A 16,494-nucleotide genomic window follows, 5' to 3' on the forward strand; every position below is an offset into this window, starting at 1 on the left:
CATTTTATTCATAAGAAAACATACCTCAAAGAGATTATAACTTACCCGATGTTACACAGCTAATAATGGTAGAGCCAAGATTCAAATCCAGGCAGTCTGGCTCTGGAGTGCTGTTCCCCAAACTGCCTTTCGTACCAGTTTTCCTTCACTCCATATGCCTGTTGAAGTGGTTCTTATTACTAAAAGAAATAGTCAAGAACAAAAAGGCAATGAAAATTCAAGGACAGATTAGGAATGCAGTGATTGCCACTGGTAAGTTAGAAAGATAGGGTCATTTACTGGTGTCCAGAGAAAAGTATTTGGAAATCAGGAGAGCTGTTTCATTACAAGTTTACTGAATAACCCAGTAATAACCCCTGCTTTCTCTTCTCTAGACTGAAGATAAATTACTCTGTAAAGTAGCTAAATATTCATCTAAAGATTGGGAAATGGTGTCAAGAATAATCTGAAATCCCTACCAGTCAAAAACTATTTATTCAGCTTTGTTATGTTTATATAATTAGGTAATATATATTTCTCATATTTATCATGATCATCATCAAAATTCTCAGAACAAACATCAACTAAATGTTGGTACCAAAGGAAGACCAGCATGGGATTTACACATTTTCTAGAAACCATTAAGAATGACTCAATGTAGGGGCACCTGGGTGGCTCAGTGGTTTAAAGCCTCTGCCTTCGGCTCAGGTCATGATCCCAGGGTCCTGGGATAGAGCCCCGCATCAGGCTCTCTGCTCAGCGGGGAGCCTGTTTCCCCTCTCGCTCTGCCTGCCTCTCTGCCTTCTTGTGATCTCTGTCTGTCAAATGAATAAATAAAATCTTCAAAAAAAAAAAAATGAATGACTCAATTTAGAATTAAAGCTTTATGGATAATACATTAAGAATACTCACCATTGATACTCAAATTTGTATCCCTTTGAGTCATGGTGATAACCAGTTTTGTTCTTTATGTTCTACATATCATAGCATTCTCTTTGAGGAGCTCAACAAATTACCTATAAAGCAGCACAAATAGGCTTTTGATTTTCAGTATTCATTATAATTCACTTTATCAGCTCTGTAACCTGCTATAGTTCCAGCTTTGTTAGAAAGTCAATACTGGAAAAGAAGAATTTTTCACAATTGCCTAGAAATTAAGAAAGCTCAGTGGAATTTAAGGCAATAATAATTCATATATTAGTGGGGAAACCACGAATAGTTATCTGGAAAAGATTGTAAAATTGTACTGCTTATAAATATTGTTTGTGCACCTGAAAAGGCTTATGTTATGCATAGATAATAGCATTGCTGCTCTTATCTGTGATCAACACGTGTCTAAGAGTTCAAAAAATCATTAGTTATGGATATAACTAATGTGTGTGTGTGTGTGTGTATGGAAGTTCAACTTTTGTTAGAGTTTTAAATGTGACAAATTTTAATGATTATTCCATTTAATTAAATATCTAAACCAATGGGAAAAGAGCAAGTGAAGCAGAAATTTTTTTTATAAGTCTGAGATCTTACAACTTTTTGATAATCGTTTCTTTTTTGTTTCTTAGATGGTCTATTAAATGGGCAATTTGTTAATTTCATGACCAATTTTATATAATTTTCTCAAAAAAAGATCTTCTTTTATATATGGTTTGATAAAAGGCAGCAGATGGAGGTAGGAAAGATTTCTTAGAGCAACAAAATCCTAGAGACAAAAGGAAGCTTGGAAATTGTCTATTTCAGAGTTTTTTAAACTCTTTTCTCCTATGGAGTCATTTGGGAATCTGGCAAAGCCTACAGACTTCTTTTCAGGAAAGTATTTTTAAGTATATAAAATAAAATATGTGGGATTACAAAGAAAACTAAATTTCAAATCATTATCAAAGTATCTATGAAAAATTGTGTGATAATAATGCCTCTCTTAAAATGCATTAAATAACTAAATCTAGCAACAAGTCATTAGACTACTATAATTTGAAATCTTGGTGAATATTAAGAGTATTTTAAGATATCCATAATAATCTGAAACATAGATTCTGTCATTTTAATGTGGTTTGTCACCTAAGCTCATAATGAGAGAAACTAATAAAAAATTACTTATATTGGCAAATATAAAATTTTTAATTTTTTCTCCATTCCAGTGAACGGACCCCTGACTTTTATCCACGAATTCTTTCAAGGGCTCCATCATCTCCAGTTGAAGCCCATGGAAACAGTATCATTTTACAAATGAGGGAATCAAGTCCCATAGAATTGAGATAGCTTGACTAAAATCATACAACACAGTGTTAGATTAATCCTTACAGAGATAAATTCAGACTTTAACTCAGCCTTTTCCTGAAGTTTTAGTCTAGAAACTGGCAGTTATAGTCTGTCATTTGTCACTGACTCATGGCATGATCTGGAGCCAATTCTTTGTTCTCATTGTACCTCAGATTCTACCTAAGTAAATGTGACTAAAAATCTAAATAAAGATAATAATAATGACTTAGATTTGTATTGCTCTTTTTTAATAGTTTTCACTTACACATACAGTATCCTACTTAATTTTTCCCATTTTATGGATAAGGAAATTAAAACTCCAAGACGTTAAATGTTATATCTAAGGTCACAAAGCTAAGAAAAGGATAAACCAATATCAGAAACCATACCACTGGACTCCAAAGGACGTTCTTTTTATCATGCTGCCTTTCATGTCATAAATAAATCAAAACTCTGAGTTCCTCAGTTTAATATGTGTTGTGATAACATAAATCTGATTAAACACAAATGAATTGTTATTATGCTCAGATGAGCCAAATACATGTACCCTAATTTATCCAGATAAGGTGATGAATGAATGGAACTATGGGAAAGAGCTTTTCTAAACTATTCTTCATTTTTCACATAAGAATTGAGGAGATAAAGAAATAGAATTTAAAAGTCTGAGATGTAGAGTTGTTGGCTTACTGTTGTTTAAATCAAACCTTTCTTTCCTTCTGTTTCTGGGTAGGCTAAAGAGGCAAGTAATCTAAGTAAATGCCAATGAGGTCCTTTTTCTCTATCCTCTTGAGTTTTATTTTGATGAGTAAATGGTATTCCAAGAAGTTTGTTCTTTCAGAGACGAATTACTCTTAAATAAGTTTAATGGGGTAGAAAAATTAAAGTCAAAAGAGCCACACTACATCAAAAATCTCTATCATCTGTATCATCCTAGTGACATGATCATGTGAGATAAAAAATATCTTGTTCTCTTAGAAAATAAGGAATCTGCTTAACCTGACCTGAAATCTATACTGTAGAATAATCTTTATTGGATTCCAAATGTCACCATTCGATTAATCTTAAGTAATATAAATAGGAAGGTATTTTCCAGATTCTTAAGATCATTCTGTGGGGAGCTCAGTTATGTCTTAGCTATAATCCACATGCTTTTAATATTACATTTCTTAATATTAGCCCACCCAGATAAGTAAAAATCATTTTTAAGACAGTACAGGAGTGGCTATGATCATACTTATACTATAAAAAATAAATTTTAATCTGAGATGAAAAAAGCCATGATTACTATAAAATAAACATTCAGAATTAGCAAATGTTTACTCTGTACAAAGAACTATATTTAACATAGTAGGAAATGTAAAGAGAATTAAAGTCAGATCCTTGGCCTCCAAGAACCTATAATATATTTTGAGACCCTTATCAACAGTTGGAACATTAGTAACTGTGATAACTCTTATAATAGAAGTTCAGATAAGAGGTTTTAAGAGTTTAAGTAAACCTAGAACTCAATTGTGATGACGGTTGTGCAACCATGTGAATTTATTAAAAGTCACCAAACTATATTCTTAAGATGGGTGACTTTTGTAGTAGGTAAATTGTATTTCAATAAAGATATTTCAAGTTCAGGGAAAGAAGAAATTATTTCTGATTGAGGAACTTTGGGAATAGTTTTTGCAACTGGTATGGTGTAAGCTGGATCTTAAAGGACAAGTAGTATTTGAATCAGAAAATAAGCAAAGGATACCAGGTGAAACAGCTTGTCTAAGGTCTAAAACAGCTTCCTCAAGAGTAAAAGGAAAGTTCTATAGGAGCTAGTTCAGACTTTCCTACATGCCTTAGATTATGTGGCCTGCATTCCTACTGGTACATATGGCCATATGGCTATGACATTTCTAAAAAGTTTTGGTCAATCTGTCTTGAAAACCAGATAACTATACATGGATTTTCTTTCTTTCTTCGGGTCAAAAAGAAGAATCTGCTTACATTCTGAACTAATGTGGAAGTTACAATGAAGTAATGAAGTCACAACAAGAGTGTGTGATTACAGTTATTTTACAATTGTCAGTGCCTCCACTGATGATAGCGTGATCACAACTGACCTTTCTTTCTACCTTTAGAGCTTAAAATCTCTGATACACGTCTTTTCTCCCTTGAGCCCTTTAACAATCTTTATTTTCCCCTTGAGGAACTGAGATTAAAGGAGCACCTAGAGCCTAGAATAATAAAGACATGCTAAGGGAAATGTCAAGGTATTCTGGCCTACCAAGAATAGGATGAGGGAGAGAAAATCATAATATAAAAATCTCTAAAAAATTAAAAAATCTAGCTAAACTGCATTCTACGCATAAACCAAAAGATAAAATAGATGAAGTCAAATACCATCATGAATAATAGGAAAGCAAATTTGAAACTTTTTTCTAATGACCTGGAACAACTCATGTTAAAATAAGTTTTATTGAGAGTAGAGAAGAGTATATAGGAAACTTAGTTACAATTTCTAAATAGGTAGTCTTCTTTGTTGTTTTAAATGTAGCATTAAGATTAAATTTCCTTTCCAAACCATTGCCATAGAATTTCTCAAATTAGTAAGCATATATATAGAAGCTTAATTTCTAATGTGACACTGACAAGTACCATCAGGCTAAAAATAGGAGAGGGCTTTCTTCATGTCCATCAAAGATGACTTCCTTTCTTCCAGTTTGACCCTATCTGACCCAACTCCTGAGAATTATTTAGTATGAACCATATTGTATAGATTTATTCCTAATATTTGCAAGGAGAAAGAATACAAATTATCCTGGTGAGCAGCAAAATAGAGGCAGTTTTTATGAAACCTGAGTTGTGTTAACCTGTAATTAAATGTAATCTCCATTTTAATATTTATACATCTTTATATTGTTATGAAACTATTCTTAACATGGGCTTTATTTTATTTGTTTCTCTCCTCCCTCACTTCTGCAAAAGGCAGAAGGGAAAGGATGTTTGTTATTCACACATTGTACCCCACTAACTGGTGTTATACAGCTGGCTTCCACTGGAGAGCCCCTGACATCGCAGGGAACGGTGATCAAAATTCCACACATTAGCTTCAAGCTGGGGGCTCGTAGCTATTGCAGCATTGAAGGGGGTCTTTTCCTGGCTTCTTTAAAATAAGCATGGTGATGGGATGGTTTAAGGGAAGAACACCTCTCAAATCACATGACTGCTGTGCTTCCGTGTGTCCTGCTTTCTTCATAACAGCTTGGCACTACATTTTTTCCCTGTATCTTAATGGGTTTGTGTGTGTACAAGTGGGAGGGGGTGGGGAGAGTTGTCAGTGGATGGTTATACATTATGCATGCATCTTTCAGTGTTAGAGTGATGTGCCTTCCCTTATGTGTCACAGATTATAGTCACAGATTAAATACTCTGTGTTCCTGAGAGATTGGACTGTCTCTCTTACTGGTGTGAGATTCATGTGTTTTGATGTTTACACCCTCAGTTGTTCATGCTGCATTAGACATCAGTAGAAATGTTCTCCCGTAAGAGTTAGCTTTTCATGTTGGGCTGAAAAAGTCTTCATTTCTGTGTAGCAATTCATGTTATTATAACCTATGGCTTTCAATTGTACCTCCCATAATGAAGAGCTGACTTTAAACACTGTGCTATTCTTGTTATGACCTAAGCATAAGGTAAGTCACTTCTCTAACTGTATCTAAAGATTGTGGTTGTTTGTTAAAATTTTCTCAGCTTTGTTTAAAGCATTTTCACTTTTTTCCTTATCATTTATTACATGCTTTCCCCTCTTTTGTTTTCTGTTTCATGGCTTAAGATTTCTTTCTGGACAATGTGATCTTCAGCAAAAATTATATTACATATGTAAACACATGTTGAAATGAATTAAATGAATTATTTGATGTCTGAAAGCAGTCTTGATTAGTAAATGAATACCTATGTTTTCAGTAAGTCTCTTGTGTTTTTCATTTCCTCCATTGACTGTAATATAATAATGCTGTTTCTACACATGATTTTAGTTGAATTCCAGCTGAAAGGGGTATTGTTAATACCATAAAGTTAGATGTTAACTATAGTAAAATAACATAATCCAATAAAATAAATTAATAGATAATCCAGTACCATACCTTTCAATTTTAATCCCTGACAAATTTGGTATTAGGCCAAAATCTCAGTTTCATTTTGTTTTTCAGACTTCCCTTTGTTGTTTTTTTTTTCATTGACTAAAAAGCGAGGGTTAGATTAAAAAAACAAAAAACAGTAAACTGTAAAACTTGGGACAGACCTCTGTTACCTTCTTTCTAGTCCCTGTGTGTGAGAACAAGAACAGTAATTGTTTCTTGACTTTATTCTTTCAAGTAAATCCCATTACATTGTGAGTTAGGTAAAATCTTCATATCGGGATTTTGTAAAGTTAGGTAAATATTATAAAGACCAGTTTTGTGGTACATGAGAGAGGGGCGCTGCTTGTGCATATATATTTTAAATGCATATTATATTTATAAAGTGCATATTATATTTTAAAATTATTTTCCTCGGTTTTTAATATATACTCAAGGTTACTAAAGTAAAGAAGTTCATGAAATCATTTAAGTGATTCCTTCAAATCTGGAATAAATAGCCAATGTAATATAAATGAGAAAATATCGGTTATACTGCTCTTGGCAATTTGTTCAGGAAACTGAATTGTTTTTTATCATTCAAATTTATTTTCTAAAACCATGAAATATATAATTTTAAACTCAGGTGCCAAAAAGCAAGATTTTGGGTTTATTAAATTCATGCTATGGACCAATTTTTTTTTTTTTTTTAATTTTTAAGCCACCTAAGACAGGGTTTTTAAAATTGTTGTTTTGGTTTGGTTTGACTTTTTTTTTTTTTTTTTTTTTTTTGTAAAGCTAGCTAGTTTTTCACCACCATTTCCATTTAGATGTTATATAAATCTGTTGAAACATTTGATGAGACAATTTGAACTACTCATCTGAACTGCTCTGTTCATTATAAATCTCTTGTTTCTATCCACACACTAGCTCCACTCTAGATTGGAAGGGCTTAAAGATGAACTCTGGAGGAATAGAGGCTACGACTTAAGAGTAACTATTACTGATCAAAGGAGCTGCTTTCCATTCGCAAACATTGCTTTGCGCTATGGGTTTGGGCTCCTTCTGTTTCTACATCTTGTTGAAGACTTCTTGACTTCCATTTGACTTCTTTGAACTCTGTTTTTGTCTTTCAGCATTTTCCCCTTTTTTTTCCTTCTCTCTCCCAGATTTTTCTTATTCTGTTAGCTTTCTCTTGTGTTCCTTATACTTTTTAAAATGTAGTTTATCTCTTTATTAAGCTCGTCTATTAATTTGTCTATTAGTGTTTGTTTCTTTTCTCCTTTAAGGCTGTAGTGGTCTAGTTACACCTATTTTCATTCCATAGTATGAAAACTTGCTTGTTTATTTTGCAGCAAGTTCATTAGTGATCCTTACCCTCTTAGTATGAATTTTCAATAAGAAATAGCAGAACATTTTGTATATTCATAGTGTCCCCTTCTATAAGCCCAAACTTTCTTTTCTATTGTCTAGACTTACTTCCCCAAACTTCTCTTTCTTCTTTCTTTCTCACTCTCGTGTCTTCCTCCCTGTATTTTTGTTTCAAATAGTCATTAAATTTCCTTTCCCATTTGGCCCAGAATTGTTTTTCAATAAAACTTCTGAGTGAAAGAATATAATATTATCTTTCAGATTAGCTTCTTCATTCTAGTATATTTAAAACTAAATAATCTGGGCCAAAGGAGAATAACTTTAACATCTGGAATTATTTTTCCCTTTTTTTCCCTTTTTTTTTTTTTTTTTGGTGTGTGTGTGTGTGTGTGTGTGTGTGTGTGTTTCTTGCGTGTATGTTTGTGATTTTTTTATTTTTTTGTTTCTTTAAACGTTAACAATTGTTCTTTTCAGGGAAGGACAACCATAACCCACCCTAAGTTGCAACATTCCTTTCATAAGTTGTTTCATTACAATAGTAGCTTGTGTTAAGCAATAGAAATTAATTTGTTGTGTATATATATCCATTTGGGGCAAGCTGCTGTGGAGTGGGAAGAAGAGGTGTGCAGTTTAAGTACAATTTCCTCTGATATTAACAAATGTTAGTGCCATACAACATGGCTCTTGAATTCAACACTTATAACATTTAGAAGAATGTTCTGCTTTGACCTAAACTATAAACAAAGCCTAAGGGTTTCTGGTTGATAAACTCTGGATAAACACCTGAGAACTGGTAAATAAATGAACTCAATTTTATTTTCCAACAAAGTCATCTTTCATAGCCCATATTTTATTTATAACCAATTATTTTAATAACCAATTACTTTAGTTGGTTATATTTTAATTTGTTATTATTTTAATCAGTAAATAGCAAAGGTTATTAGACTCACATAAATATCATATATGAGCATTTCTCTGTTTTCCCCTTATCAGCATATATAATTAAAAATCACTACAATGGAGTATTTTATTATAACTTTATTATTTGAGCTGCATTATTAGTCTAGTCAAGAGCTATCATAGTGCCTTAAGATTAAGGGTCTGTATTCATAGCTGAATATGTGGTAACTTACTTTTTCCATACACTAATTTCGATGCACATCAGTAAAAAATTGCCTTTGGTTTTGCTTCTGTCCCATTTTTAATGTTGTACCCCAATTTTTTTCTAGAAGTCTACTCTTTCTTTACAGTAAGAAAAAAAACTTTTCAAAATATGGAACAAATGTAATATATTTTTACTAAGTTGTTATGATATCTGAGATATATTAAGCCTTTGCTCCTAAACCTCAGGAGCTTGCCCATTAAGTATGCATACATATCTGGCTCTCTGTGTTATGAGCCCTAAATTACTGAGTTTATGCTCTCTCTGCAGGTCCAATCCAGGTGCAGCAGCAAGGAGAACATTCTCAGAGCCAGTAAGTATGTCAACATTTCAGATGGACTACTGAATTAAGAATGTATAGTTCAACAAGAAAAAGAGCTAAAATATTTTGGTGAAAGAACAAAGAGCAATTGGGGACAGTTTATATAAAGAATATAAATGTTGGGGCACCTGGGTGGCTCAGTAGTCTAAAGCCTCTGCCTTCAGCTCAGGTCATGATCCCAGGGTCCTGGGATCAAGCCCCACATCGGGCTCTCTGCTCGGTAGGGAGCCCTCTTCCTCCCCTCTCTCTCTCTGCCTGCCTCTCTGGCCACTTATGATCTCTGTCTGTCAAATAAATAAAATATTTAAAAAAAAAAAACAATATAAATGTTACAGATTTCACCTCCTTTGGTTTTAGTATCAATATATTAGTGAATATTTCCCTCATTCCAGTTGTTCCTGGAAACTGACAACAGAATTTTGATAGCACTTCTCATTAGGGTAGTAATGAGTCCCTCAATGATTCTACAATGGGAACCCTCTTTAATTGCCCCACTGCCAAAAGTTATTTGAAAATAGACTTAACTGAAAATAATTATATAAATCTACTATAAGAATCTAAATTAAAAAAAAGTGACTCCTGAGAGGAGTCATAATCATTTTGTAAATGAATTCTTAAAAGATCCTACCTTTTTGGGACGCCTGGGTGGCTCAGTTGGTTAAGCAGCTGCCTTCGGCTCAGGTCATGATCCCAGCGTCCTGGGATCGAGTCCCACATCGGGCTCCTTGCTCCACGGGGAGCCTGCTTCTCCCTCTGACTCTGCCTTCCACTCTGTCTGCCTGTGCTCGCTTTCGCTCGCTCTCTCTCTGACAAATAAATAAATAAAATCTTTAAAAAAAAAAAAAAAAGATCCTACCTTCTTAAGCAGCATGTTTTAGAACATAGCTCCATGAACCAAGGATAAAGAAACCTTAATATTTTTGTTTGATCACTGATAACATTAACTTGAAGTCTTCTAACTTTGTGTATTACTCATTTTTCTATCCTATAAAAAGGAAATGTAAATAGCTTTTCCTTACCTGTATCCTTGAAATGATAAAACGTTGAAGGTTGTGCCTTAAAAGTTTTAGGATCCTAACAGAAAAGTAATATATAAATGCTAATAACTTAGTATTGTTTTCTGTCACTTAAAATTAATGATATCATCCTGTCTTCTCCCTGATCTTTATCAAGAGAAGTACGGGTGGACCATAACTAAATGGGTCTATTGGATACTTACACCACTGAGAATTTACTAGTAAACAGAATGATTTATATCTACAGTAGAATATCTGTATTATTTAACAATCACAAAAGTAATTGGAGAACTTCAAATATTTGTGTCTTATTTTCTTTACTGTAAATTTTTCCTATTTCTGTGTTGTGAATCTGTTATGTTAGCTTGAAACCCTTGAGTGAACTTTTAAAATGACATTTTGTGATGATTGCTGTATGATTTCCATTTGTTTTTGATCCTGAGATGATAGTGGATCATTGATAGTGATTATGATGATAGGAACAAAAATAATTTCTTACTGACAACAGATTCTTTGAATGCTCTTACACCTTTATCGTGGATCTTTGTGTTATTAGAATGGTCTTTCATTTCAGTTATGTTCTTACTGGCTTATAGACTATTAACCACTTTGAATGGACATTACAGTTGTCCAGATTTTCCTGATCATGTTTTCTTATGATGAAATAGTCACTTCATCATTTAGATCTATGTAGTCATTTAGATCCATGTAGAGAGCCCATCCAACATCATAACTGCTCTATAAGTTTAAGATCTTTCATCTCAACACCACTTTAGTAATTCATACACATGCCCCTAGGCACACCCAAGATTCTTTTATCACCATGAGCTGTTCTTTTTTTTTTTTTAATTTTTTATTTTTTATAAACATATATTTTTATCCCCAGGGGTACAGGTCTGTGAATCACCAGGTTTACACACTTCACAGCACTCACCAAATCACATACCCTCCCCAATGTCCATAATCCCACCCCCTTCTCCCAAACCCCCTCCCCCCAGCAATCCTCAGTTTGTTTTGTGAGATTAAGAGTCACTTATGGTTTGTCTCCCTCCCAATCCCATCTTGTTTCATTGATTCTTCTTCTACCCACTTAAGCCCCCATGTTGCATCACCACTTCCTCATATCAGGGAGATCATATGATAGTTGTCTTTCTCTGCTTGACTTATTTCGCTAAGCATGATACGCTCTAGTTCCATCCCCATGAGCTGTTCTACCTCTGAACTTCTCAACTTCAATCTTATTGCTTATTTAGTCGCTTTAATTACCCTTAGTTTCTTCCTTTGCTATGAACTAGTAATGTTGCAGTCCTGTAGATCCTATTAACAGTTCCTCATTCTCTCAGTACTGTGTTCTGCCTCTGTTCTTTTGGACCCTTTCCCCTATGCATCCATTCCCCTTGTTTTCCTAGAAAACTGTTTTTATTTTTCTTTTCAAACATGTTTTAAGATGCATAAGCAAATCCTGTAGTAGAGCCAAATAATACAGAAATATAGAGACTAAATATAAATTTGGTCTTTGTTGCCACAGACCTTTTGTTCTATGCATCTCTATTTTATACACGTATATATACATATACTGTCTTTATTTGTCTGTATATTTGTTTCAAGTTCTTATTTAAATTCTAGTTAAACATATTGGTTTCAGGAAAGAATTTAGTGCTTCATCACTTATGTATAACACCCAGTTCTCATCACAACAAGTGCCCTCCTTAATACCCATCACACATTTAAGCTGTACCCCCACCAAACTGCTCTCCATCAACCCTCAGTTTGCTTTCTCTACTTAGGAGTTTCTTATGGTTTGTCTCCCTCCTTCCTCTATGATCATCTGTGTAAGATCATATGATAATTGTCTTTCTCCAACTGACTTGTTTCACTTAGCATAATATACTCTAGCTACATCCATATCATTGCAAAGGCAAGATTTCATTCTTTTTGATGGCTGAATAATATTCCTCTGTGTGTGGGTGGGTGGGTGGGTGGATGTACGCACACACATGTGCATGTGTGTTCACCACATCTTCTTTATCCGTTCATTAGTCAATGGATATTTGGGTTCTTTCCATAATTTGGCTATTATAGATAATGTTGCTATAAACATTGGGAAGCATGTGTCCCTTTGAATTAGTATTTTTGTATCTTTTGATTAAATACCTAGTAAGGTAATTGCTGGATCATAAGGTGGTTCTATTTTTTTTTATTTATTTATTTGAGAAAGAGAGACAGTGAGAGAGAGCATGAGTGAGGAGAAGGTCAGAGGGAGAAGCAGACTCCCCATGCAGCTGGGAGCCCGATGCGGGACTCGATCCCAGGACTCCGGGATCATGACCTGAGCCGAAGGCAGTCGTCCAACCAACTGAGCCACCCAGGCGTCCCAAGGTGGTTTTATTTTTAACTTTTTGAGGAAACGCCATGCTCTTTTCTGGAGTGGCTGCACCAGTTTGTACTCCCACCAACAGTCGAAGAGGGTTCCCCTTTCTCCGTGTCCTCCCTGTTGTTTCTTTTGTTGGTCATTTTAGCCATTCCAACAGGTGTGAAGTGATATCTCAATAGTAGTTTTGATTTGTATTTCCATCATGATGAGTGATGTTGAGCTAGAAAATTCTTAGTTATCCTTTAAGACTCAGTTCAAGTGTGAGCTTCTCTGTGACATGTTCTCTGAATTCCCTCTAGGCAAGGTAACTATAACTAATTCTTCTTGTATGCCTGTCCTGTCCCTTATACTTTAATCATTTTTTAGTTTATTTACTGAATGAAATAAACTATTTCATTTCTATTCTCAAGGAAAACATTTCCAACTTGTAGCCTAGGTAAAAAAAATTGTGCAAACATGCCTCAGAGATATTGTAGATGTGGTCCCAGACTACCACAATAAAGTTAGTATCACAATAAAGAGAATCAAATGTATTTTTTGTTTCCCATTGCATATAAAAGTTATATTTATACTATACTGTAGTATAGTAAGTACTTTATTGCTAAATTGCTAACCATCCTCTGAGCTTTCAGCAAGTTGTAATCACTGATCACAGGTTGCCATAACAAATGAAATAATGATGAAAAAGTTTGAAATAATTACCAAAATATAACACAGAGACATGAATTGAGCAAATGCTGTTGGAAAAAGTGGTGCCAATAGACTCACTTGAGGCAGAGGTGCTATATACTTTTAATTTGTTAAAAAGAAAAAATATATATCTGCAAAGCTTTATAAAGTGAAATGCAATAATACAAAGTATACCTGTAATCAACTTCTTTTTTAGCATATATAGAAATCTGTCAAAACAAAACATCAGTAGATCCTAGAGAAAGGAAAAGAAGGGGGTGGAAGGGATGGGGTGGCTGGGTGATGGACACTGGGGAGAGTGTGTGCTATGGTGAGGGCTGTGAATTGTGTAAGACTGATGAATCATAGACCTGTGCCCCTGAAACGAATAATACATTATATGTTAATAAAAAAAGAAAAGAAGACACTTAACTTCTAAAATTCAGAACTTGGAATTCATCTAGAATTGTCCAAGGAGGAGTTAAGTAAGAGGTAACTTTCTTTTTGCTCCTCCAAAAATTATCAAAACTGTTGATACCTGTTGATATCAATACCTATTGATAATAAACCTGAGTTTATTCTTTCTGTGATTTTTTAGGGTTCCCAGTCCAATTCAAACTTAATGGGGGTGTCCCGCCACACACAACACCCAAGTAATTCTCAGACACCAACAGAATATCCAAGAAGTCAACTCAATTCTGATACTATATACTCAGAAATAGCAGCAGAGTCAACAGGTTAAGGATTCAGTCCTACAAAACTGCCTTCCATAGTCCACTTCAGATGCCAGTCACAAGCCCCAGGCTGTTACTTATGCCTCTGACCAACCAGCTACTGGTTAGAAGTTCCAGTAACCTCTTCCTTAGGTTCTATTAATCTTCTAGGGTGGCTTACAGAACTCAGGGAACACTTTCATTTGCCAGTTTATTAAAAGCTGTGATAAAGGATACAAATCAATAGCCAGATGAAGAGAAACCATAGGGCAGGTCCTGGAACAAAGGAGCTTCTGCCCTTCTGGAGCTTGAGCCTGGCTCAGCAGCATGTGGAAGCATCCTGATTCTCCAAGCGTGGAAGCTCTCCTTAAAAGAAGGGCCAAAAAGTTCTTCTTGGGTTTTTAGTAGAGACTTTGTTACATTGTCATGACTGACTAAGTCATTGGCAACTGGCTAATTCAACCTGCAATCCCTCTCCCTCCCCAGAGGTTGGGGAGTGGGTCTGAAAGTTCCAACCCTCTAATCACATGGTTGATCCTCTTGGAAATCAGTCCCCTGCCCTTGGGTGGGGTCCAAAAGTCACCAATCATTAATAATAAGAAATAATAAGATACTCTTTTCATCTTAAGGCTCTGAGATACATTTAGGAACTGAGGATGAAGACCAAATATATCTCAGAAATATATTTTATCTGAATGACCAAATATATATTTCTTATAAATTTTTATATCACATATGGTATGAGAAAATAGCACTATGATAAAGTTAATAGTCTCAACTAAAACTTCCTCAGAAAAGGAAAGGCAAACTCAGGATATTTATGAGATTTTGAAATTTACTTCCTTGAGATAAAACATATTTTTAGTAATGAACTTCTATACAAAAGTGTAACTTAAGAAACTTTATTCTCTTTATGAGTTAAAACAGTTTAAGTAGACAAACGGAATCAGGTTTAGAGCTCACTCCGTCTTTAGAACATAAAAAGTTACCCACATATTGAATAAGAGTAGAATCCTGGGGAAATATAGTCCTTTAGGTCCTAATTGAGGACTTGTGAACAGTAGGAGAGTGTTTCAGGAAACCCCTGGAACTTAACAGTCCAGGTATATTGTTGGCTTTCTTAGGAGAAGGCATATACTGACTATTTTCACCTAAAGGGTCATTAAAGAAAATACAGCATAAATCCACACCACCAAATATGCAGCCTCAAGAGGCAGTGAAGGTAAAAGAAGTTTGGGGATTAGTACTATATGAAAGTGGGATATGATTGTTCTATTATAGGCCTGATGTACTGAACAAATCTATATCTCTACCCACTGGGCTTTTTGATTGGGAGGATAGAAGTGTTACAAGAATAAGTACAACGTGGAGTGGTTGGGTTGCCCAGTTTTCTGGGCATTCAACTCTTGATTTCAGCTCAGTTCCTGATCTCAGCATCGTGGGATCTTGCCCCGCATTGGGCTCTGCACTCAGTGCAGAATCTGCTTGGGGTTCTCTCTCCCTCTCCCTCTGCCCCTCCTGTTCATACTCTTTCTTGCATGTGTGCTCTCTCTCTCTCTTTCAAATCTAAAAAAGAAAAAACAAGTACATTTCACCTAATAGTTTTAGTGTTTCTTTAGCTTCTGGTTTAAGAGAGTATTTTTTATCCTAGGTGAAATTAAGTATAACTGCACAAATTTGGGTTATAGCATAAATACATGGAAGAAGTAGGAACATGGTCTGGGAGGGACACATTTAGATTTAGACAAGACAAACTTGAGAACCTGTGAATAGACCAGCCAAGAGTGTTGCTTGGGCACCTCATGCATCAGGCTCCCCAACCTAAGGGCTGGGTTATCACACTACAGACTAACATATTTATAGTTCCAGAACATGGAAAGGTTTGAAAGAGAGCTTTCTCCAATAGCCAGACTGTCACTAACAAAACAAGAAGAAGGAAAATTCTCAGATGTGGACCCAGGGCAAAGTTTATCAGAAAGACACCACTTTAAGACGAAAGCTGACCCTCTCAATTCCTGAGGCCAGTTTGCAAAATAGATTCATTGGGGTCTATGTCCATCTTTTCCACATGAATTGTCCCTTTACAGAGGTTTAACAAAAATAAACAAACAAAATAACAAGTATAGACAAGACAGATAGTAGTGTTGTTGGGAATAAGACACATTTCCACCAAGGATAAAAGCTTTTTCATGTCTGATCCAATTATCAAAGAGGTCCTTAAAAAAAAAAACAAAAAAAAAAAACAAAAAAAAAAAAAAAAAAACAAGAGTTCAAGCTAATATGAGACTTTCTTACTTCATTGTAGTAATTAAGGTCACTCCCATTCCCCAAAGTAGGAGGCTCAAGGGGCCTCAGAGAAACTTCCTGTTATCAAATCAAGGGTCGGGCTTTGTTGAGGTTAGTTTTGACTGGGTCTCCCTATGGCCTCTATGATTGTTGAATGCTGACTCTCCACAAATAAGTTTTCATAGTAAGGGAGAGTTCTGCCTTAACAGAATCTTGGTAGCATTTCAGTGTGCGTTTAACATTGAGGTGTTTATG

At 34.9% G+C, this 16,494-nt stretch overlaps 1 protein-coding gene and 1 long non-coding RNA gene across 15 annotated transcripts in view; one reads left to right on the forward strand and one right to left on the reverse strand.

Moving 5' to 3' along the window:
• The window catches only part of GPHN (gephyrin), a 641,151-nt gene that overhangs the window by 492,483 nt on the left and 132,174 nt on the right, over positions 1-16,494 (forward strand). For 10 of the 14 annotated variants that reach the window (XM_059182361.1, XM_059182367.1, XM_059182363.1 and 7 more), the window contains one exon: positions 9,130-9,172. In XM_059182361.1, the coding sequence (XP_059038344.1) occupies positions 9,130-9,172 (43 nt within the window). Of the gene's footprint in view, positions 1-7,256; positions 7,320-9,129; positions 9,173-16,494 lie in introns of all 14 variants that reach the window. The other 4 variants (XM_059182360.1, XM_059182364.1, XM_059182362.1 and 1 more) reach the window with 1 other exon arrangement.
• Positions 1-16,494, reverse strand: part of LOC131836701 (uncharacterized) — a 50,421-nt gene that overhangs the window by 28,814 nt on the left and 5,113 nt on the right. Inside the window, exon 3 of the long non-coding RNA XR_009355722.1 lies at positions 46-995. This is a non-coding gene — a long non-coding RNA (uncharacterized LOC131836701). The remainder of the gene's footprint in view (positions 1-45; positions 996-16,494) is intronic.

This window comes from Mustela lutreola, chromosome 7 (assembly GCF_030435805.1).
Source record: "Mustela lutreola isolate mMusLut2 chromosome 7, mMusLut2.pri, whole genome shotgun sequence".
Classification (NCBI taxonomy): domain Eukaryota; kingdom Metazoa; phylum Chordata; class Mammalia; order Carnivora; family Mustelidae; genus Mustela; species Mustela lutreola.